Source organism: Chanos chanos, chromosome 4 (genome assembly GCF_902362185.1).
Source record: "Chanos chanos chromosome 4, fChaCha1.1, whole genome shotgun sequence".
Lineage (NCBI taxonomy): Eukaryota > Metazoa > Chordata > Actinopteri > Gonorynchiformes > Chanidae > Chanos > Chanos chanos.
In genome coordinates this window covers 2,488,194-2,511,646 of record NC_044498.1, presented here as the reverse complement: position 1 = coordinate 2,511,646, position 23,453 = coordinate 2,488,194, and the positions used below count along the sequence as shown (strand labels likewise).

General features: G+C 45.0%; 1 protein-coding gene across 1 annotated transcript; it reads right to left on the bottom strand.

Annotated features, from left to right (window-relative positions):
* Positions 1–1,339: 1,339 nt before the first annotated feature.
* Positions 1,340–21,821, bottom strand: pinx1 (PIN2 (TERF1) interacting telomerase inhibitor 1). Its single transcript, XM_030771450.1, has 7 exons — positions 21,797–21,821; positions 21,269–21,378; positions 20,746–20,838; positions 20,551–20,632; positions 19,870–19,959; positions 14,828–14,910; positions 1,340–2,247 (listed from the first exon to the last, which is right to left on the bottom strand). The coding sequence occupies exons 1-7, from the start codon at positions 21,813–21,815 to the stop codon at positions 1,525–1,527; spliced, it is 1,200 nt and encodes a 399-aa protein (XP_030627310.1). The 5' UTR covers positions 21,816–21,821; the 3' UTR covers positions 1,340–1,524.
* Positions 21,822–23,453: the final 1,632 nt, after the last annotated feature.

Below are 23,453 nucleotides of genomic sequence, written 5' to 3'. Positions count from 1 at the left end.
TTAAAACTATTTGAACATACTTAATGATTGACAACGCGTGTTCCAGCCAAATGCCTATTTGTTTTTAAGGAAACAAGTTGCTGAAGGATTCTAAAGAAGATGATCCAGAGATCAAACATGCTTATAAGAATTAGGGAATTCAAACAATCGCTCTCAATTGTTCGACTGATGGATCAAAGCCAAATACAGATATAGACAACACTAAGTCATCCGCAACCATATTTATAGTTCATGACAACATTAAATCAAGTACAATGTGACAGGAACCGGTCATATGCGTTTTCGCACGTGCACTGCAGCCTTTCAATTTGATCAGATAATTTGGATAATCTATACAGAACACTCAGCTATGACGATTTTATCAGTCATCACCTCTTGGCCGATCCCTGGCCCGCAGTTTAAGGCCAACGATTTGCCACCGAAATGTATGGAGCGACAGAGACAGATACCTTATTATTGACTTCTTTTATAGTACATGTGTTGTGCATTGTTGAGGTTAGACAAATATTAATCTTAAAGCATCACTTGTTTAGAATGCTGAATGCAAAAAATTATAAGATAGATAGATAGATAGATAGATAGATAGATAGATAGATAGATAGATAGATAGATAGATATAGAGAAAGTTGAGCTTTGATACTGGAAAGGTTACTACTGATATGGAAAAATTACTATTTATAACTTCAATCTATTGTTTTCCATATATTCAACACATACACGCATATATTTATTACAAGACAAACTGGTAGGGCTTTTTTTCTCTCTAGGCGTTAGAGCGCTTTGCACTGAATGGGCAAGCCTGTCAGCATTACACAGGTGATGGTGGTTTGAAAAATGACTTGTTATTGAAATGATGGACTGTTTTCAAGGTGTTGGCTTCATCCTGCCTTCTGTTTCACAACCTCAAACCAGGAAGACACGAGAAACAACGAAACCAAGTCACCAAAAACATAAGGGCCGTTTGTGCGACGGAAAACGAAGGGGAGTCTCGGGTGTTGTGTAAGGGCCGAAACGATAAAAGAACTTATTTTTTTTACAGAAGTGTCTCTGCTACACGTGCCGATGTTCTTATATTTAGGCCTTTACTAGCAAAGGAGAGCCCAAAAACGTTCCGTACCGGTTTGACAGCGCTCAACACCACATCACATTTATGCATTATGATTTACAATAAATATCTGAATAATAAAATGATTACAGTACCACCGTCATGGTATTCTACCAAATAAAGTTTACTAATGAGAAGGAAGGCGCCGTGACTGTGTGTTGTTTGCTACGTGTGTTCAGTGGTGTTGATAATGAAACAACTGCTTCAGAAAACCGCAAGGACTTAAGATTTTTTTAATGATATTTCATTGTTTGGTGATAAAAACACACCCAAGATCACATATAACGATCACTATAAAACACACGGTGAACGACAGTTACAAAAACCTGCCATAAATATTGTTGGAAGAGATGCATTGAACTCATGTCTAGACAGACATTTATGTTTAAATGCAGTTCATGATTCCTCTTCCCCCAACCCTAACATTCATCCTTTTTTCGCTTTTTCTTGTCTTTTTTAGGTTTTTTGTGAACTGTTACTTCTTCCTTCTCCTCCTCCTGATCTTTCTTTTTTCTTTTCCTCTTTTTATCAGAAACCTCTGCATCTTCACTCTGTGTTTTAACGTTCATCCTCTCTAGATCTGTGCCCTCGTTTTTTCTCTTCCTCTTCTCCGTGTTCGGGCTACGGACGGTTTCACCGACACTCCCTTCCGCCGACGCGGACGCGCCTCCCGTCTCCACGCCAGCTTCCTCCTCTCCCTCCCCCTCATTCTTCCTACTCTTCTTCTTTTTCTTCTTCCTCCTCTCCTCTGAGCAGACAAGCTCTTGGTCCTGGGACTCCTCATTGCCTCCCAAGGCCGTGGAAACACCACCTGCCTCTCCATCCTCGCTCCCGCTCGTCCGCTCCTTCTTCTTCTTCTTCTTCTTCTTCTTCGTCAGCTCCGCATCGCTGGCGTTCTGGGAGTCTTCTGTGGACCCAGGCGTAGGTGACGGGGACGGGGCTGGGCTCCTGACCCCCGGCGTGGAGACTGGGGAGGAGCCGGCCGAGAGGCCTTTCTTCAGTTGGGCCATCCTCTGGGCGAAGTACTCCTGCATGGTCAGGGAGCTGGTGACAGTGTTGGATTCCGCCTCCGATTCCGCTTTGCCCTCCTCGGCCTCCTCCTTTTCATTCTCCTCCTCCTGTGAATCGTGTCCGCTGCTCCCCTGTAACACAAACAGGAGAGTGACGATGATGGAAAACAAAATCAAAGTGAAACAACTGTACAGAAACCAACCCTTAAAAACAACAACAACACCACACGATACACAACAATAACAGCAGGGCACGCGCCTGTGCATCAGGTACACGCCACCGCAAAGGTCAAAAGACACAAATCAATACACACACAAAAAAGCAGGATAGACTGGTACCTGTGAATGCACTAACGTGTGCGTGTGTGTTTGTGTGTGTGTATGTGTGTCTGCGCCAAAGAGGGAGATCAAACAACACTCTGTCTAAACACAGACCTGTCATTCTCCAGTCACCGTGTGTCTTGCCTTAACACCCACACAGGAACTGTTCTTTTTTTTTTCCCTTTCACTTGCCCAATGCTTGTGTTCTACTCGTGACAAAAACATTATCCGTCCATCAGCACACCCTGCCTGTGTACACACATCCACAGACTTCAGTGACATCACGGTATTTAGCTTTAATGTGCAGAGCTAATCTGCAGATCTGATTAAAAAGAGTTTTTTTTGTAACCATACCAAAACATTGCATCACGGAACAGCATAGACAGAATTCACATAAAACTGCAGTAGACAGACGGGAGACACCTGCTACACGGGAGTTTAAAAAAACAAAAAGAAATAAAAGAAATAGTCCTTTTCACGACCGAGACAGATCTGAATATCTAACAGTTACACGGCACTGTTCTGTGTTTTTTTTAATCTATAAACAGTTGTCTATATTTGGCTGAGTTTAAAGATTTAGTCATTGTTTAAGTGATGTGGATGACTTCTCAAAATGTTTCTGAGGGTGTTCCACATTTAGAAAAAAAAAAAAAAAACCAAACAAAAAAAAACAAAAACACAACAGCCTCAGTAGCTGAAAGATTGGTTCCAGATTATTATGTAGGCGTGGACATGGATGGATTAAAGAAACGAATCAAGAAAAACCTGACCATCTGAATTCTTCGCTCACTCATTAGCCGTTAAGCAGAAACGCAGGAACGCGAGAGCCACCGGCATGCGCGGCGTGCAGGCACGAGACCACGCCAAACGCAAGCAGCCGTGACGAGAGACGGAGAGAGAGAAAGCCAGACGCCCGACTCTGGCTTCGCCACACAGAGCTCAGAGGCACACTTTAGATTAAACTGTACCCCCTCCAACACTTTGTCACCATGCCACACACCACCATTCATCTTCATTTTGCTAATGGGCTGCTCAACGCATAATGACTGTGTGTGAAGAATACCCGCTCTGAAGTCCACGCTAAACAACGACAGTGCTCTACATTATGGCGTAGACAGCGATGAAAACGGCATTTTTCAAAAACACAGCGACCAGGATGCGTTGAAACACACACACACACACACACACACACACACACACACACACACACACACACACAGGGTGAGTGTGTGTGTGTGTTTTCCCTCCTGTTGCAGTCTCAGCAGAGAAGCCCCACGTGAATACACAGAGAATCAGCAATGGGACGTCACATTATTTTAGCGCTGGAGGTCTCTCAGCTCAGACTCACACCGACTTGTATAAACACCATAAGCCTACTGTAAAACCACAATCTGTTTCAAGTGTATGGAGTTCATAAGGGCCAGTGCATCAGTCATTTTAATGTAATGGTTTACTACTACAGTATACAGTAAACAATACGACAGTTACTTTTGCCATATTTCTGTGGGGAAACTGGACTGGACCAAAAAGGGTGTGAACATGAAGCAGGGAGTCAGACACACTGTGTCAAGGTACAGTAGGTTCATTCATAAATTCAAACGAGTTTTTAATCGCGGGTTGAGTCCACAGAGCTGTGTCTGTATCGATGTCATCTTCACGCCGACACAGTGGTCTCTGTCGAGGACTCCAGCTCTGCCTCTAGAAAGTTCTACAACAACTGCAAGTGCTGTAGAAGTGCACATGTAGGCTCATTATAAAGAAAACTTTCCCCACTTTCTCCTTCCAGAAAAAAAAAAAAAAAATCCATATTTCCCCAGTTCCAGCACAATGGCATTCCCTCAGGTTTGAAGAAGTAAAGGTGGGCTTTAAAAGTGACAGGCCAGACAACAAGGAGCAGGGATTTGGTGAAAAGCACTGGAAGGCATTTTAGAGTGGGGTGTGTGTGTGTGTGTGTGTGTGTGTGTGTGTGTGAAATGACTCTCTAGAGGGGGTGGGGGCAGAGAGAGAGCGATGGAGTGAGTGGGGAAATCCTCTTCATCAGAGAGGTGGTGATTTTGTGTGTGGTTTTGTGTCTCACTGCCTGGGGACTTCCATTAGCTTTATCTCTGTAATGTAGCGAAAGGAAGTGCTGCTTCTAGCAGTCCCTCTGCCGTGCTAAGCACGGCCTGGGCTATTTCACACACACTCCACACACACACACACACACACACACACACACACACACACACACACACGTGCAGTCACAGCCAAGTTCTCCAAACAGCTGTCTGGGACGTGGAGATGAACTCAGGGGTCCTGTCTTGCCGCCTGAATGGGCAATATGAAAGAGGCGACATTAAAACCACCCAATACCACTTCCAAATTACTGCCACACTTTCTCCCTGTTTTTCCCTTTCCCAATTTTCTCTTCCCTGCCTCTCTTATACCTTTTCCTCTCTCTCTCTCTCTCTCTCTCTCTCTCGCACACCCTTTCTCCTCCTGGCAGCCTGGAGGCCCCAGGAAGAGGATGCGTTCCCTGAACCGTGTGCAGCTCACAGATAAGGACTCCTGAAGCAGGAGCCACCGACTCTTTCCTGCTCCGCTCTCCCCTGACGAAGGCCTTTTTGGGGGACCCATGGGAGAGGGGCTGGGGCCTAAGAGGGCCAGAGCGGGAACGAGAGAGAGAGAGAGAGAGGGGGGGGGTTGTTGGGAAAGCATCCAAGCCTCGACGCTCTAATTCAAAAACAACCCATGGCTGCTGATATCAGAACGTCACATTCACAGTCAGCAGGGCTGTTCCTTCAAATGCGTCTGATTGTGTTAAAAACTCACGTCTAACCAAACCTTTTAAGGCCTTATTGGGTAAAGCATGGCAAATTTCAATGACTCCACATAATGTCACAGAATCCATTATTCCTAAAAAACCATGCTCCACACTGTGCTCTAACTGTGCTGCTCTAGCTCTGTGAATGCTGCCTGAAGTCTCTGTGCTCTGACTGTGCTGCTCTAGCTCTGTGAATGCTGTTTGAAGCCTCTGTGCTGTAACTGTGCTGGTTTAGCTCTGTGAATGCTGCCTGAAGTCTCAGTGCTCTAACTGTGCTGGTTTAGCTCTGTGAATGCTGTTTGAAGCCTCTGTGCTCTAACTGTGCTGCTTTAGCTCTGTGAATGCTGTTTGAAGCCACTGTGCTCTAACTGTGCTGGTTTAGCTCTGTGAATGCTGCCTGAAGTCTCTGTGCTCTAACTGTGCTGGTTTAGCTCTGTGAATGCTGTTTGAAGCCTCTGTGCTCTAACTGTGCTGCTTTAGCTCTGTGAATGCTGTTTGAAGCCTCTGTGCTCTAACTGTTCTGCTTTAGCTCTGTGAATGCTGCCTGAAGTCTCTGTGCTCTAACTGTGCTGCTTTAGCTCTGTGAATGCTGTTTGAAGCCTCTGTGCTGTAACTGTGCTGGTTTAGCTCTGTGAATGCTGTTTGAAGCCTCTGTGCTGTAACTGTGCTGATTTAACATTTTTCCACAGCTCAGTGTGACCTGCACAATATTAGAGAAAGCTGAATAAAAATCTTCCAATGATCTGCTTCATTACATCACAATCACCCGTTTAATATTCTTACATTTGACTGGTAATAACTGAACTGTTAGTTACTAATTGCATCACAATGTATTTTAAATACTGCATATATGTATGTAATAACTGAACTGGATATCAGTGGATGTCTACATGAGTTATCTATACTAGTGAAATACTTTTTGGCATTGAATCTTACAGTGGAATGCAGTTTTACATCAAAGGTGTTTACAACAGAAGCTGAAAGAGAATGAGAGACGGTTTACTGAGAAGTATACACTTGCTTAAAAAAAAATACCAAGGAAAACATGGTGTCTGAATATCCAGAGGTACCACTGCAATGCGGTGGCCGTGGGATTCACACCAATCAGAGATTCAGTTTAAGGACTGTGTGTATGTAAAACCTCCTTCCACTGGTCTAGAATTGACACAGTCATCACTCAATGACCGGCGAAAGAAAAAACAAAACAAAACAAAACAAAACAAAAAAAGATGTGTACAGAATCCGATTTTGAGGAGCGCGGCATAATGGTTAATTTACTCCACAGAGGGTAAAGACTTAAAACCGCAGCCTACACGAAACTCTGCTTAGGCCGTTACGTCCGCTGTCCTCCGACGGGCGATATCGGGCCGATATTGAATCCGGGTTGATTGCGTGAACCTGGTCTCATTGTCCTGCCATGATTATAAATTTGGTGGTGGCCTGGGCGTATGGATTAGGGCCCCCCCGTTGCCCAGCTGTCCGTCCCTGATGAGGGGGAGAACGGAGCTATCCCATCATTCACGAGCACGGCGTGGGCGGACAGCCAAACAGGTGGCCCCCGCGCCGCCCAAGGCTCACCCCCTTTCACATGACACGCCTTTAAAATACACATCAAGTTATATATATATATATATATATATATATATATATATACACACGCATACATATAAATAAACACACAAATGTTACCAAGAGAAACCACCGCCGTCCTGTTATTAAAGCAGAATTGACAGTTAATCGCCTTCTTTTTTTTTTTTTCTTTTTTTTTCTGTGCGCGTGACGCGCTTCCATTGCGTTTACAATGCGACTGTATGTCGGCGGTTTCCATGACAACCTCAAAACGCTGAGCCGACAATCTGAGAGCGACAATAACTGCATGCTGTCGTTGATCTTAAGGGGTTACTTAAAGCCGTTTTCAGGAATTACACGTACGGGGCGTGAACGTATGGCCAACGTCCTAGAAAGACTCCTCGGTGAGCTTTACAAAGAACAACACCGCGCAACAGACACAACACAAAAAAAATTAAGTCTTAATAAAGTCTACAGCTTCAGAAATATCATTTTAAATTTTTTTTTTTTTTAATATTTGAATGCTATCCAAAATCAGAGAATATCCCTTGGGACCAGCACACGGGGCAAGGGATGAAATGCCAGCAGCCTTCTCAGCAGCAACGATCAAACAGAAACAGCACCAACGCGTACAAAATCACCACACTCTCCCTGCTCTACATCATTAAAACCTAACCCTCACCGCGCCCCCAAAGGAGTCAGGGCCCTCAAACATGAAGGATGCAACGTTTATGTCCTCTGCCGGTGTAACTAACCCTAACTTATTATCTTAAAAAGGCTGTGATTAAACAAAGCGCCCTGCCTCAGAAAACACGGGCAGCACTGAGAAGTGTCAGGCAGTAAGAGATTTTTTTATTTTTTCTTTTCTTTCATTCACGTCCTAATTACCCTGTCTGGTCTGGACATTCCTGCCTGGGCCTGTAGTTCTGAGATTGACATTTCTGCTACTCTCGCTCTCTCTCTTTTTTTTTTTTTCTTTTTTAAATGCTAATCTGTACGTGTCAGGAGGCTGGTACAGTCAGGCTGCCACAGGGAGGCCTGCCAGAAGCCAGAGGAAGGGCCGCCATTCACTGGGTTTCTCTGTGCAGCAGGAACGGTGGGTCCCTGTCAACAGTGCCACAGAGGCTGAGCTTTTGTCTGAACTAATTAGATGTTATCTGAGAGTGAATTAGGGCTCCCTGGCCTCAAAACAAACATGTCTTTGAGAGCGAGTTATTGGCCACTGCATTAGAACAAGCCAAACATCCAACAGCCTGGGGTAAAACATGCCGACATGACCGACAGCGCCTGATGCTGTGTCAGCACAACAGAACAAACTCAAATTACTGCCAAATATTTTAAAACCATTACCTTCATTTTCCACGTTACGCTCCCACCACAAAAAAAGGATTTGGACATTTTTCCTTATTTATCGCAAACTATATATTTTTTCTCTCTCCCTATCATAAACTTAATAAACAAGGATCAAGGAAGTGCAACTGACAGATTTTAAGAAAACTGGTTTTTTCTTAACAGAAATATTGACACACTCTTCGGAGCATGGCTAAATGTTCTATTTGTCACAGAAATTAACACTCGAAAATATAACATCAGTTTCTGATACAAAGGCCAGAACGAGAGACATTTTCATTGGGAGCGCAGCGTAAATGGAGTTTAATCAAAATGCGGGTCTGAGAGACCCCGGCTCATCCATCTCTCTCATCTCGTTGGTGTGTTTTGAATAAAGAGAAAAAGGACAGTCGTGCTTTGGGGAGCTGTGCTGACCCTGCTTAGCTTCGCGTGCTTTTTGGGGTTGGGGGTGTGGAGGGGTGTTAACATAGTTTTGCACCGTCAGCAACATTTCATTATTCGGCCCCGCCCCTCAGTGACCCCCACCCCCCCCAGCGCCCGACGACAGCATGGCTTGGTACACTGCTGCTACATCTGCCGAACGGCGCCAAAGCAACCCATCTCGTCCTGTCCGGGGAGGGGGGGGGGGAGGCACCCAAAATCTTGACGCACGATCCTTCATGCGGCCGTGCGTGGGCGAAATACAAGGCGTCACAGGTGCCCCCCGCTAGTCCTGGGTCTTTGTGCAGGCACAGGCGTGGGAGTGGAAAGGGCTGGGCAGGTCAGACCAACCCAGAAAAACATGCCATTCCAAACCCGTCGGCTGGAACCTAAACCGCGGGGAACGTCTTCCATCAAACCGCCATCTCCGAAAGGCATCCAAACAGTGAAATAAATTGTCTGCGTCAGTTAAGTTTGTCTTTCTGAGCCAAGCAAAACACTTTCTGTCAGCAGCTGGATAGTAAAAATCAAATTCAAGAGGAGGAAACCCATGGAGATGCTTACAGCAGCGCATTGGGTACTGGGTGCAGGCCTAAAGGTGCAGGAGCTTCAGGGCAGGGAGCCGTGTCTTCAAGAACGAGCTGATGATTTCATTGTTAAACTATTGGCCAAAAACACCAGTTTTAATTATTCAATTTCCCTCCCCCTCAACAGCTGTACAACAATGTTTGAGGAGAGCAGCATCCTTACTACTGGGAATGGTAACGACGTCTCAATGTCTACAGGTAAAAAAAAGAAGAAAAAAAAAAGAAAGAAAAGAAACATTTGAAGTTCTTTTTCATAACCTCATACCAACCTCAGACCTCCATGGCAAAAAAAATAAATAATTAAATAAAGAAATAAAATGATCAGAAAAGCGCTAAATCTTCCAAGAATTAAAAAAAAAAAAAAAGTTAACACAGTAGAAACTTCTAATAAAAAAAAATATGCCATCGGTTAAGGGTGCGGTGGAAGGCATATTTGATTAAACACAACTCCTCAGGCATATTTATACTTGAACATCACACCCTTTCGAATTTTCTTTCAGGTGTAGTGCGCTCCTTACATAAGAGAAACAGTATGCTCTATGTCAGGCCCCTCCCACCCAGAGGCAAGACAGCCTCATAATGGATTTGGCCATGCATGAGTAACACAGAACAAAGGCACGTAATCACTTTTTTTGGCACGTTACCATCGCCGACAGGTTGAACCGACAGGTTTCACGTCACCTATCAATCATATATTTCACATTAAAGGGCATGGTATGTAAATACCACAAACCTGACTGTGAGGGAAACCTGGCATGACGTGCCATAACACCTTTGCATTTTTTCTTCAGTTAATAAAACAATGGAACCTGATAATATTCTACAGAATTTGCCATAATCGCAGAACTATGAGTCGTGTGTGTGTGTAACCCAAAAAAAAAAAAACAGCTGACAATACGCTGAGGTCTGAATTTGATGAGGATGTCTGGCGACTGAACAAGTTTTGCTGTTGAAAAAGGTTCTTAATAAGCTCTCCGCGGATAGGCCGTTTCAAACGACTGTGTCTGCTTGACAGAGATCCACAAACAGAGAAAATTGCGGGTGAGGAAAAAATAAAAAATAATAAATAAAATAACAGAACGTGCTTCCTTTCCGTGATCCACCCCTCTGACATGAACGGCAGCGGTAAAAAATGACTAAGTTTGGTTGATGTATGAAGCAGCCGCGAGTCCATTTATCAGCGAACCCTCAGTGTTCGCTCGCTAGGGGCCCTCAAGTCCTGGGCTGCGAAGCTCCCCTTTTGACTGATTAATTAGCCAATCACAGTACATTTTTCACCAGCGGCAGGAGGGTTTATTTCAGCTAATGCTAGGGCCTTTCGAACAGGGGCTGCGTTCAAGCAAACTCGGCTCTTTCTTTTGGGTCTGCCGGAGTGGGGGGAGGGGGGTGGAGGTGTGGGAGCAGGGGGGGGGTTAGGTTGGAGAGGGGGCAAGGGAGATAAATCAAAGCAAACCTGCACCATCCCCTAAAGCCCTGCAGTTCACTAACTAAACCCCTCAAGGGGGTAAGGGGGGAGAGGGGGGCCAAGATAGAGAGAGAGAGAGAGAGAGAGGGAAGTAGAGAGAGAGAGAGAGAGAGAGAGAGAGGGAGAGAGAGGGCAGTGGAGAGGGCAGTGGAGAGAGAGAGAGAGAGAGACACACAAAGGATGACAGAGAGCAAGATGGACAGAGAGAAGACAAAATATGAGGCAGTAAGAATGAGAGAGAGACAGTGAGAGAGCGAGAGAGAGAGAGACAGCGAGAGAGCGAGAGAGAGAGAGAGAGAGAGAGAGAGAGAGCGAGAGCGAGAGAAGAAGGAAAAAGCAGGCAGACAGATGGGATGGCCTTCAGAACTCGCTCCTTCACTCATTTTCCTGGCCAATCAGAACGGCAACTGGGTCCTGCCACCAAAGCACCTTCCCCTCCAGGACCGGCTGGATGTGCTGGAGCAGTGGGCCTTTACTTTGTCTTGCTGTGAGTAATTGTGTCGTGGAAAGTCAGGATGACGGTGATGGATCGTGGTGAAGGCGAACAGACGAAGACATGCAGGGCCTCCTACTACCACACACTGCATCTCCACACACCTGAACTCTCAGGCCTTCTCAAAACCACTCTGAGTGAACAGCACAGGTTCCAGAACTGGAAGGGCAAAAAGAGAACCTTCGGGTTCTTGTACTGAAAGTTACCTCAGGTTAAAGGATAAAGGATAAAACATTTTAGGTTTCTCATTTCGACTCAGTGAACGTGACGTTTTTCCAGATTTTGGGAAGCCTAAGCTAAGCTGTTGATTAAAATCATGTATGCATCACTAAAACAGACCCGTGACGGTTAAACACAGACACATCAAACGCAACGGCATTCACAACGCAATGTCGTTTTCACATCATGACAACAGGGTGACTTTGCGCCTACTGGTTTCTCTGTCCTTTCTTTCACCTGACCAACGGCCACAAGTGGGCACAGGCAAGTTGGGACAGCCTTTTGTGTGTGTGTGTGTGTGTGTGTGTGTGTGTGTGTGTGTGTGTGTGACCATCAGGGAGCATTGCATCCAGAGATAAGGAGCAGGCAGGAAACACAGCAAGGAAGAAGGAAAACCCCTGGTGCTTGGGAGGTGGGAGTGGGGCCTGTCCAAGACACAAAGCACCACGGCACAAACGAGCCACCCACCACAGGCAGACGTGCCTTCAGCTACGCAAAAAAAAAAAAAAAACAACACCGCGGGACCGCATCAGTTACTAATGGACCCACGAGTGGTTAGCAACACCACCGCGACAATGCATTCTGTTGCCATGGTTACTCGGCTATACATTGGACACCCACTCTAACTTCGCATCGTGTTAGCTGATGTTAAGCGATGATGTTTAAGAATACTCAGGCAAACAGAAAAAGACGCTATCCGATCGTCAGCCGTCCTTTCGGCTTGCTAGACAGAGCTGTGCAGGGGCACTGCCTGGTGCCAGTCTCTCAGTCACGCTCTGCTACAGCTCCTCCAGAGAAAGAAAACCGCTCTGGAGAAAGAAAACCAGAATGAGGACCCAACACTTTGTTCGTTTCTTGCTAAGCTGAGACCCCCCCCCCCCCCAGAAAGCTAACAATGCTAACAAAGTTAACAAAGCTAGGGGTGACAGTCAAGTTTCATCTGTATAAGAGAATCCACAGAGCACAAAGGTAGGCCTCAGGTCTCAGAGGCAGCGATAACTAAACCTCTGACCGTGCTAATGCTTAACAGCTCACTGTCTCTCTCAGCTCATGGGTATGGTGCGGCCCAGTCATGAACTCTGGGTAGAGTTCCTTTGAGTGGCTAGATCCTCAACAGGCCATATATCTGCAGTCCAAACACACACACACACACACACACACACACACACACGAGAATAATACTCCAGGTATAACTCAGCCCCTCCCCTTCCTCCCAGGGTCTCGCTGCCCCTGTCTTTTTCCGGAGTTTGCCAACAGCCCTGGCTGCAGTGCCTCCTGGGATGCCATTGTGACTCTGTTCAGATTGGTTTTCGATGTGGTCAATGAAGTCCCTGCTGAACGGGACAATAACAAACCACAACAAAACGATTACTGGAGGGGGGAGAGAGGGAGGGAAAAGGGGGGGGGGCATGGAGTGGATAAGCCACCTCTAGCCTTTCCAATTTTGGGCTGTGCGTGAATGCTGGCTATTGTATGAGGCTGTGTGTGTGTGGGGGGGGGGGGGGGGGGGGGGGGGGGTTGGCTGTTTGGGGATTACAGGCCTTGGTGGCATATAGTCCGTTTTTTGGGTGGGATGGAGGGTCTACACACTGGGTTAACCATGCACCGAATGGAGCCACACATGACCAGAATGATAAACAGTACATATGTCGTCAAAAATGCCCACGTCAACCGTGGATGAAACCCACATTACACAATGCTGATAATGGGTCGTATACCTGCTGACCTGTCAATCTGACAGAACTAGTGATTATCTGATATATGGTATAACTGTTTATATAATGGTATCTGACAATGGGATGATAGTTGGTTGTAGAGATGAGACAAGGGACACACACATTGAAAATTACCGAGAAAACACACAGCTTTATTCATTAAGGCGCTCATCCAGGGGACTCTCATCTCCGGAACCAAAGCTATTTTCTCACCAGCGTTTGAGCGGCGTGTTGCCTTCTGCACACTGCATCTCTTTTCTCTCTACAGAAAGCCTTATAACGAAGGTGAAGAGAAAGACTTTTTTTTTTCCTGTGTTTGTCTGCTTGTTCTAATGCTGGACCATCCACATAAAAACTCACTTTTTATGGATTCACTTCTTTAATCTGTGAATGCTAACCTTTCTCATGTCACACCTCATTTGGAACTTACATTCCCTGAGATTACAGCGTGGGGGGAGTATGACAAGACAACAGTAAGTACAGATAAGAGAGAGAAAAAAAAACCCTTTTCAGAATGAAAGAATCTATTGCTGACTAACAAAACGATTCATGAGAGTGTTACTGAGCAGCGCTATGCCTGAGGAGTTACTGGCACTTAGCAACTGCTAAACTCAAAACAAACAAACCAGCTCAGATCACCTCCAACTTTCACCTGGAAATGAAAACAAACTCACTTCATCTTTCAAGCCGCCTGACAATTGGCTCCGTCGACTGTTTACAGGTAAGCACAGTGTGGAATGTGCTTAATTAAAAATAAAAACGCTGTTTATTTGCAAAAAGATCTCTCAATACGATACTTCGCCCCATGAGAAACTAAAAAGAGAACCTTCCTGCTGGAAAAGGCTTTCCCTGCAAACAGTAGTTTACAGATCCAGACTAGGAGGATTAAACACATTAAGCTGTGTGTTAATAAATCTTTTCCCCAACCCCAAAACATGAACAAAACCATAGAGGACCTCTACTGGTCAACGACGGAACTGTACCAGTTAAACCTAAACCTAGCCAGCTCTGAGAGTCTGAAAACTATTCTACGATGTAATCCCCTCAAGTTCAAACTAACTTTTAAGGTTTTTTTTTTTTTTATTTTGCTAGAGTCATCACAAATTTCTTTTGCTCGCAATGCTCTTTTCTGTTCCCCTGGGGAGAGGGGACCGCGCCCGTCAAGGGCCTGATGGCACAGTGAACCACAGACGTAACCACGAGGGGGTGAGTGGGAGAGAGAGAGAGAGAGCGAGAGAGAGGGAGGGAGGGTGAGGGAGAGAGAGCGAGAGAGAGAGAGAAAGAGAGAGAGGGGGAAATAGCGCTAATCCTTTAATGGGATTTCTGCGCTCCTCTTGCCAACGGTGACCAACGCGTGGTGTGAGACCGCACGCCATGACACAGCTAATCGCTCGCCTCCATCCCGCCGCGGGCGGTCACGTGACCCTCCGCGGGGCAGCGTTGATTACAGGTTTAAAGATGTGTCTGACAGGTTGGGATGAGATGTGATTTAACCCGGGACATGCTGCCGAACCCGTACAATTCAAATCCAACGTTTAAGAAGAAAAGGGACTTTGGAAATTGGCAAGAAGGAATCATCCTTTTTTCTCCCACACTAAACTACTTCCAACTTACAGCTTGAGTTCCCCAGAAATATAATTTTCACAGTTTGATCAGACTGTTCTCTCCAATAATGAAGGAGTGTGGGGCATTGTATCAGGGAAAATCTAGTGAGAGTTTTCAGTGGGGACTTAAACATTTAAACTGACAGACACCTGTCATGTTACCTACCTCATCCTGGTCTTTTGACGCTTTGGTTCTCTTCCCAAAGATGCAAGCCAAGTCTGTCTCACTGCGACTGGACAGGTCCTTCCCTACAGTTAAGTAAACAAGAAAAAAAAAAACATTAAGTTTAAAAATTCATTTTTTTGAACTAAAAAAAATTCCACCACCATTACAAAATTACAAAAACAGATTAATTCACAAGACGGGATTCACAACACAAAAACAAAAAAAAAATTTTGGTTTAGTACAGAACAGAAAACAAAAAAAGAAAAAAAAAAATATCTATATCTATCTCTGACACCACATTACAATGACAAATTTCACCGTCCACCCACTGTCCTAGGAAACGAGAGAAACGTCTGTAAAGCCAAGGCGTTCGTTTTCAAACAAAAGGAGGAATGCGTTAATAATCGCTGTGGCACATACTGAAAGAGTGCCACCGCGTGAGTTATTGATTGAAGGTGGACAGGTTTGCGAGAGTGAGAGTTTTGAAGTTTAAAGGGAGAGGAACGCTTTTAGGACAGGTTTGCGAGAGTGAGAGTTTTGAAGTTTAAAGGGAGAGGAACGCTTTTAGGACGGGTTTGCGAGAGTGAGAGTTTTGACGTTTAAAGGGAGAGGAACACTTTTAGGACGGGTTTGCGAGAGTGAGAGTTTTGAAGTTTAAAGGGAGAGGAACGCTTTTAGGACAGGTTTGCGAGAGTGAGAGTTTTGAAGTTTAAAGGGAGAGGAACGCTTTTAGGACAGGTTTGCGAGAGTGAGAGTTCTGAAGTTTAAAGGGAGAGGAACGCTTTTAGGACAGGTTTGCGAGAGTGAGAGTTTTGAAGTTTAAAGGGAGAGGAACGCTTTTAGGACAGGTTTGCGAGAGTGAGAGTTTTGAAGTTTAAAGGGAGAGGAACGCTTTTAGGACAGGTTTGCGAGAGTGAGAGTTTTGAAGTTTAAAGGGAGAGGAACGCTTTTAGGAGGCAGAGAGGGCACGTCGTGTGGTCACCGGGGATGAAACAGCAGAAGAAAAACAAACGCTGCTGAAGGAGCCCCGCCTTGCACCTCCCGTTTTTCCAGCAGCTCAAAGGCTCCGGGAGCTGCCGGGCGCCCCTCTCAGCCTCCAGTCCTGTTCATCCAGCTGCATCCTCTTCCTCCGAACGGCCCCTGATAACATTCAGTTATTTATTGCTCCAGGCCTTCTACTCCTTGGCTTTCAAAGGGGCTAGCCCTCACCTTCCAGAGAGCAACACATCGTCTCTCCCATACAGAGACCAAACAAAGAGCTGGGTCATGTGTGCTGTCTATTGATCTCAGTGGAAATCAAACGAACACCCCCCCCCCCCCCCCCCCCCAAAAAAAAGAAAGAAAGAAAGGTGCTCTCACCCACACGGGGCTTTGGCTCTACACACACGGGGGGGGACAACGGCAGTGGTGTCTGCAGGGCCTTTATTTTACGCAGTGTAAAAAATGGCTTCTGGCCAACGGCGAACTGCACGGGTGCGTGCTAGCCTGGCGGCCTTAGAGCTGAGCAGGTTGTCAAGGTCACCGTTGAGATGGCATCTAGCGCCGCAGAGCTCCGGCCAAACCAGATTAACCATCCCCGAAGCCTTCTCAGATCAACTCGCTAATCTGACAACCGGTCCACCAACTGATGCCATGACAGGAACAGTTACGAGATTAATTTTTTTTTTTTGTTTGTTTTCTTCGTTTGATCTTTGATCCACCTCAGGGAAACCGAAGGGGGGAGGGGGGTCCAGGCAGAATTGTTCTAGGGTTCTTGCAACAGCTCAGTTTTGACAGAAAACGGTTTTCATGAGGCAGGGGAGGAGCAGGTCGGTAAACATTAATAGAGTAGGCTGAGAAAAATAAATAAAGAAATAAATAAAGAAATAAACCAGTTTAATTATTAGAATGCTTTTGTTTTGGTTTTTTCAGGCAGGCAGAACCTCTACCTGCACAGGCTGGTCAAACACAGGCATGATTAAGTACCCATAGTGCAGTTCACATCAAGTGCTTCTGGACCAGGTGATGAATGGGCGGGCAATTAAATTTGGGTTACTGGTTTACATGGCCAGCGCATCGGAGCGCTGGGCATCGGAGACGCCTGTGCCTTTCCCCTGACACCCACCCACCCCCCACCCCCTCGCCCACGACCTGAACCCCCCTCCTCTCTCCCTGCTTCGTGAACGACAGCCAGAAAACTGCAGGACATCACGACAGGCTGGGACAAAGGTGACGGCCTGTTCTCCAACAAGTCAAACACATAAACAACCTCTGTGGATGGATATTTTTAATTCTGCAGTACTACGGAAAACATCAGCTCAAAACAAAGGGGTATAACATAGTGTCCTGAAATGGGGGTGGAACAGTAACTGAGCTGGTACTCTGAGGTCTCGGGTCTGAAGACCAAGTCTGCCAGTTTAATTCTCCACTAATATGCATCAAACTTCCCAGCGTGACAGCTTTGATTTGGGATCAGTATCTTCTTCTTGTAATCTTAATAAAGTCATAAGGACCAAGTCTCATGGATCTGAGGTACACCAAGTGAATCAGAAAAAAAAAAGAACTTGATTTATTTCTGTGATTCATTTGTGTGTTTGAAAAGCGACAGGATTCTGTAACTGATCATTCTCAGGAAGCATTTCCTCTGCTCGGCTCAAATATGACGGATAAAGCTTAAATGAACCTCAGAATCCAACCTTGCCCTCCAACCCCCTAAAAACATTTTAACCTGTCCAAGGGACAAACTGTGACGTTAGAACCATTTACCCGACTCTCGCTAAAAAAAAAAAAAGACTCTTAGTGCTTGAGTTCCGACCTTCAAATAGATCCAACTTTAATTTAACGTAAACTACTCATCACTCCGTCCTCTCCTGGCACCTCACAGCCCTGACATAAATAAAAGCACGTAAGCCGTTCCCGACTACCTTTCCAAGCACACATCTAACTGGTTTACCTGAGATAAAACTATTACGGGCCTTGACCGGGCAGCGGCGACCCACGGCCGCTGCTCCTCGCTGTCGTGCAAACGCTCGGCCGCGCCGTGGCTCCTGGAGCAGCCGGCAGCACCCACACCGAACGCGGCCGGGCAGAGCACGCCGACGGCTGTCGGCTCAGGCCTCTGGTGTGACACAAACAACGGCCGAACCGCGATGCGACAAAACACGATTTCGTTTGTAACGAGAACCTTCGTGCTTTATTTGTTCCTGCTCCGGGTTATGAGGGCATGTGGTTGACAACGCGTTTGTGTGAGAGTCTAATGTGAGGGTCTAATGTTACAAGTAGATACAGTTTCCAAGGAAACCCAACGTGCGTGGCTTTTCGTAAGATGATTGGCGTGATTATAACAGCTCTTTGACTTCAAACATACCAGGTAGTGTGACAACCTGCCAAGCGACAGGGACAAACTGTGACATGAAAACCATCTACTCAACCTCACGTCTTACCAACTGACAACCGAAAAAAAAAAACAGAACCTAAAAACATTCTCAGAACTATCGTTTTCTTCGCGGTAAAAGCGTGAGAATCGCTGAAGCAGACACTTTAAGAGGAGCACGAACACGAGTGGAGATGAGGTGACAGGTCTGTGGTTTAGGGAAGGTTGTCTGAAGACAGACAGGAGGAGACACTAAGGATGCCCACCCTGGTCCCGACGACGGGATGCTCAAGCTGCATGCGCACTGGGGGAAGGAGCCCTGTTGCTAAATAAAGCCTCCCAAAAAAGAAAAAAAAAAAACCAAAAAACACACACACACACACACCAAAGCCCCGTCAACCAGGACAGAGGCCGGCCTGAGGCATTATCACTGAGGCCCATCAGCTGTCGACTGATGCCATTTTCAGCTGCAAATGCATTGGCCATTGGAGCGCGTACAGGAAACAGGAAGCTGTGCTTTTAAGCAGTGTGCACTGGTGTCCTCTCAGGTGATAAGAGACATGAGACCTTTTCCCCACATTCCTGTCATTTCTGAAAAACACCATGTAAAAAAAAAAAAAAAAAAAAATCTTCTAAAAATACCCCTCTTTAGCATGCACAGATTCATCCCAAACTCTCACTGCGTCTTCCATGCAACACATCATTATTATAATGTATCTCAACGCCGGAGTTTTTATTTCCTGTTTTGTCTCTGCTGGGCTGTTGCGTCAGTGCTGTTATCTGCATTATAACCGTTCATGTTTAAATATCAATGCACACGCTACACTGCTTAAAGGAAAAAAAAAACACACACACACACACACACCCTTCTTAAGGAATAAAAATATCACGTCGGATACTATGGATGTATCAGTTCATGATTTCTCTATCCCCAATCAGCAGCAATATTTCAGAATAACTTTGGTTTGTTTAACAACTTCACTCCTGATTCAGCCGAATCGAAGTGCAGGTAAACTACCAAACAGAGGCAGTGCACCTGAAGCCCGGCAACTCCAGAGAAAGAAAAGACTTTTAAAACGCCCCTGAGCAGCTCTGTGACCCCTGAGCAGCTCTGTGACCCCTGACAGCAGAGAGTAATCTGGGCCAGGGAGGTTATGCCGTAATCAACTCCCCCGGTCGGGTAGGAACGCTGCTGCGGTTAAGCCGACCGCGCCGCCCTGGCACGGAGGCGCTCCGGAGCGCTGACCCGTGACGATGCGCTCACCCAGTCCAGGAGCTGAACTGACGAAACGAAAGGCGGGCCAGAGGCAACCGGTCAAAGACTGGTCGCAAAGTGTTGAGGAGCACTTAGCCAGCTGAATGTTAGTGTGCACTTGCCTTTGAACGTAAGACTCTGATGCACTGGCTGTAAATATAACAAGGGCGTAATTTGCGTTGCAATGTTTCATGCAAACCACTGCTATCGTTAGCTTGACAACAAGACTGACGGCCAACAGAGCGTGTACTGAAAACCAAACAAATCCCCAATCGTCATATTATATTACTCTTTCAGAAATACTCGAAGAACTTGATTTTTAGATAAGCCCAGGCAATTCATCGTCCTTTTGATTGAAGTCTGTCACCCGTGACTGACAGGCCTCCTCCACAGGCACAGAACCTCACCCATTCTGGAACACAGCCAGAGACTCACCTTTGGTGAATTTCATGTAGTGGACCCTCTTTCTCGACATCTTTGACTTTTCCTCCAGGCTGAAGTTTTGATTCTGTTCTTGTGGTGGCTCTAAAGAACAAACAAAGAGACCACACAAAGTATACAGCGATGTTTTCTACTTTACGTTTCAACAAAGTAATGACCACTATCACTTCAACGATAACAAAGCACAAAACGACTGTAAATAAATATCAGGAAAGAACAAAAATATTAGTAGGTGTCTCTTAATTTTACAATGACACTATCTTGACCAGATTTACTATTCTACTGCCTTGGCTAAACATATCTGTGAGTGAATCCACAACGGAAATACTAGTAATTGTAGCAGAGTCCTAACTGTGAAACACACATTACGATAGCACCTCCTAGTGGCTGGTAAATATATTGCCCCACTCACAGCAATAACATATTGTTGGAATGTAATGAAAAATATAGTTAAGGTAATAGATTTTCTATAGTCTTGCCTGGTAAGTATATATTTTTCTGTTGAACAAGATCATCAGCTGACTGGTGAAACCATGCCATGCCGGAGCAAAGTTAATCCAAAAAAGGGTAGAGGGTGTTATAGGGATGGGTTTATTGAGAGATGCTATTCCAGAAAATTCCACAGGAGATCTCTCTTATATGGGAATCAGTGAGCAGCATGTTAAATGTGCTCACCATTATTGCTGTTCTGTCCATGACAATTGTTAAGTTCAGCAAGCAGCTGATTAAAGTCATCCTGATGAGCGATCCAGTTGTCCTGTTAAAAAAAAAAAAAAAAACCCGAAGAATTAGCTACAGGCTGCTGTCTGGCGAAATCTTTACAGCCAACTGTAACCAGATTCACGAGGGGAATCCACCCTCCAGTCTCACCTCATTGCTGGCTGTGGTGCCCAAACCCAGTGTGTTGTTTTTTACTTTGACTTTGATGTGCTCCGTGGCCCCTTGCTCACTCTTCCCAAGGCCCTGGTACAAAAGACACAGAACAGAGAGATGAGTTAAAGTATACAAACTCATTTAGAGATGCGTTCCTTTGAGCACGCATTTCAAAACACTGCTGTGTTATATCTGTACAACACTGCCAAGCTACACACTACACTACACTAACACGACATGAATAACAGTTTGGAATAACTATTACAGCGATGACTGGACTAACAGGGCATGTGAGCGCTTCCAGTACTTGCATCGGAGTTGATTCTGCTTTGTATCATCTAATTCTGCATGCATGTTTGTCTGCACGAGATTTAATCGCAAGATCATCAAAACGATCCGCACAGTGCGAATCCCAGCGTCAGCTCCAGTCAGTCGCTTCCAACGCTCCGAAACACAACGGTGGACCATGAATGCACAGGGTGGATCTTTCAAACAATACAAAGTACTGAACGCATATCACCTTTCCTTTAGACCAGCCCATTTTCTCCAACATCTTCTGGCCGAACTTGGACTCATCGTTGCTCCACGTGCTGTTCCTGGGGTCCACCGACCACTTTTGCTTACGACGAGCTGTCAAAATATTCCAAGCGTCAATAAAGTTCATTATGCAGCATGTTATAGTGTGCACTGACCGAAGAAATAAAAAGGTGGAACAGTTTTCGACCATTTGGGTCGGGGTAAAATGTTTGACAGCTCTTTTTAAACCATTACAACATCCAGTTCATTTAAAAAATTAGAAAGTCTTCTGTTTTGTGACTGAACTCCACCAACAGGAGTGAGAATCTGACATATTCAGACGTAAGAATTAGCTAGCTAGCTAGCTAATAACAGGTAACTTCAGACGACAAATGGACCTGTACCGATTGCATTTAAACTTTATAAAGTCAGCAAAACGTTATGAACACGGAGTATCGCAGTTTACACGAAATGCAGTTTTGTCAGACTGAGAAAAAATATATATATAGTGATAAAAGCAACAGAGACTCACGTTCTGCCAGCATGGACATCTTGAGGTCCTTGAACACATGGATTGAACTCTGAAGCTGTCCTCTTTGTGCCTGAATACAATACAGCGATGGGGAACCTGCCTGTACCATTCTCCCGCGTAAAATGTTCTCCAGTCATGCGCATTTTTTATATTTAAAATAAAGAACATTTATTTTAGAGTTGTCTTCGTTGTAATAAGTGCAATTGTAAACTCCACTTTTATATTCATACGCTCAAAACTTTTCTTGGGGACGGAACACAAGAGGGCGTAAATGCAACATTTTTAAAAACACATTTTTGTCAACGCACAGCTCATGTATTGCGACCTGTCAGGTATCACAAAATTAATCATATGCAGCAACATCGTCACCATGGTTCGAAGTACTGACCCCGCCGACTGTTATTGTATGATTCGCACTCTGATCGCCACAATCAGTGTAAATACGTACCAGTGTATTGTATTCAAAATATTCATCTATTAAACCGTTATACACGCATTTCTAAGATGACTTTTGTAATTAGTGCCCAGTTAGCCTATGCGCAGTTGTATAGCCTACTGAAAATTGAGAAATAATATCCTTTTAATACTCCCAAAAGTAAACTGTCCTGTGAATTTTTACAAAACAATTGCCATAACAGAGGAAAAGAAAAGAAAACGACTCTAACATCATAATGACATCAAAGGATGAACAAACATTGGGACACAACCAATCTCCGACACGGACAGCAGCACACCCACACACCCAACAGGTCGATACAACATATTGGCCCATGTTTGGGACTGCTCGGCTGTTAATATATGTAAGACTTCATGGGAATACTATCATGTACACATGATCTCTACACTGCGGATGTCAAGGAAAGCAAATAGTAATACCGACAAGTAGCCCTTGCGTTTTCGGATTATATATCGGAAATCTAGTATATTGAGTTACGTTCATCTCATTTTTTTTTTTTTTTTTTCATTTTTTATGACGATTGTAATGTAAACACAAACGTTGAGCTAAAAGCATGGAGTCAGTTATGCAATCCCATTATTATTGTTGTTTTTGTTGTTGTTGTTGTTGTTGTTGTTGCACCAGGAAATCCTACTGAAGTCCATTCACCTCCTTTGCAACTGAAAGAAAAAGGTATACATGCTGTTACACACACACACACACATACACATGCGGGACGCACAATGGCACGAGGGAGGATCACAGAAGGACACACATAAGCGCACTTTCAGGGTCACCGCATACACACGCTCTAGTACCGCTGTAATCTAGACAACTGAACACTTTATTCAAGATCTAAGAGAAACAAAAAGGCTTTCGATAAGCGTTCTCAAAAATATTTGTCAAGTTTTAAGATAATAGGGCTTGGTGCCCGGGAACGTTCCCTCTCCTGTCTGTTTTCTTAAGCCCTTGAAAAGGCGTCTTAGGAAAAAAAAAACGCTTCAAGGAAATATGACAGTCATCCAAGAATCACCCCACCAAAAAATCTCCACCATTTCACAATAACAACATTTACTTAGCATGACCTTTCTGCGTGAGGGTGCTGATTAGCATAGAAAAAAAACAACCTCCACATTCACAGACTGAAGCTATTTTTCTCAAGACGTGCTTTTGATCTTATAGCACATTCATCCAAAAGCCTGTACAATTTAAATGAATCTT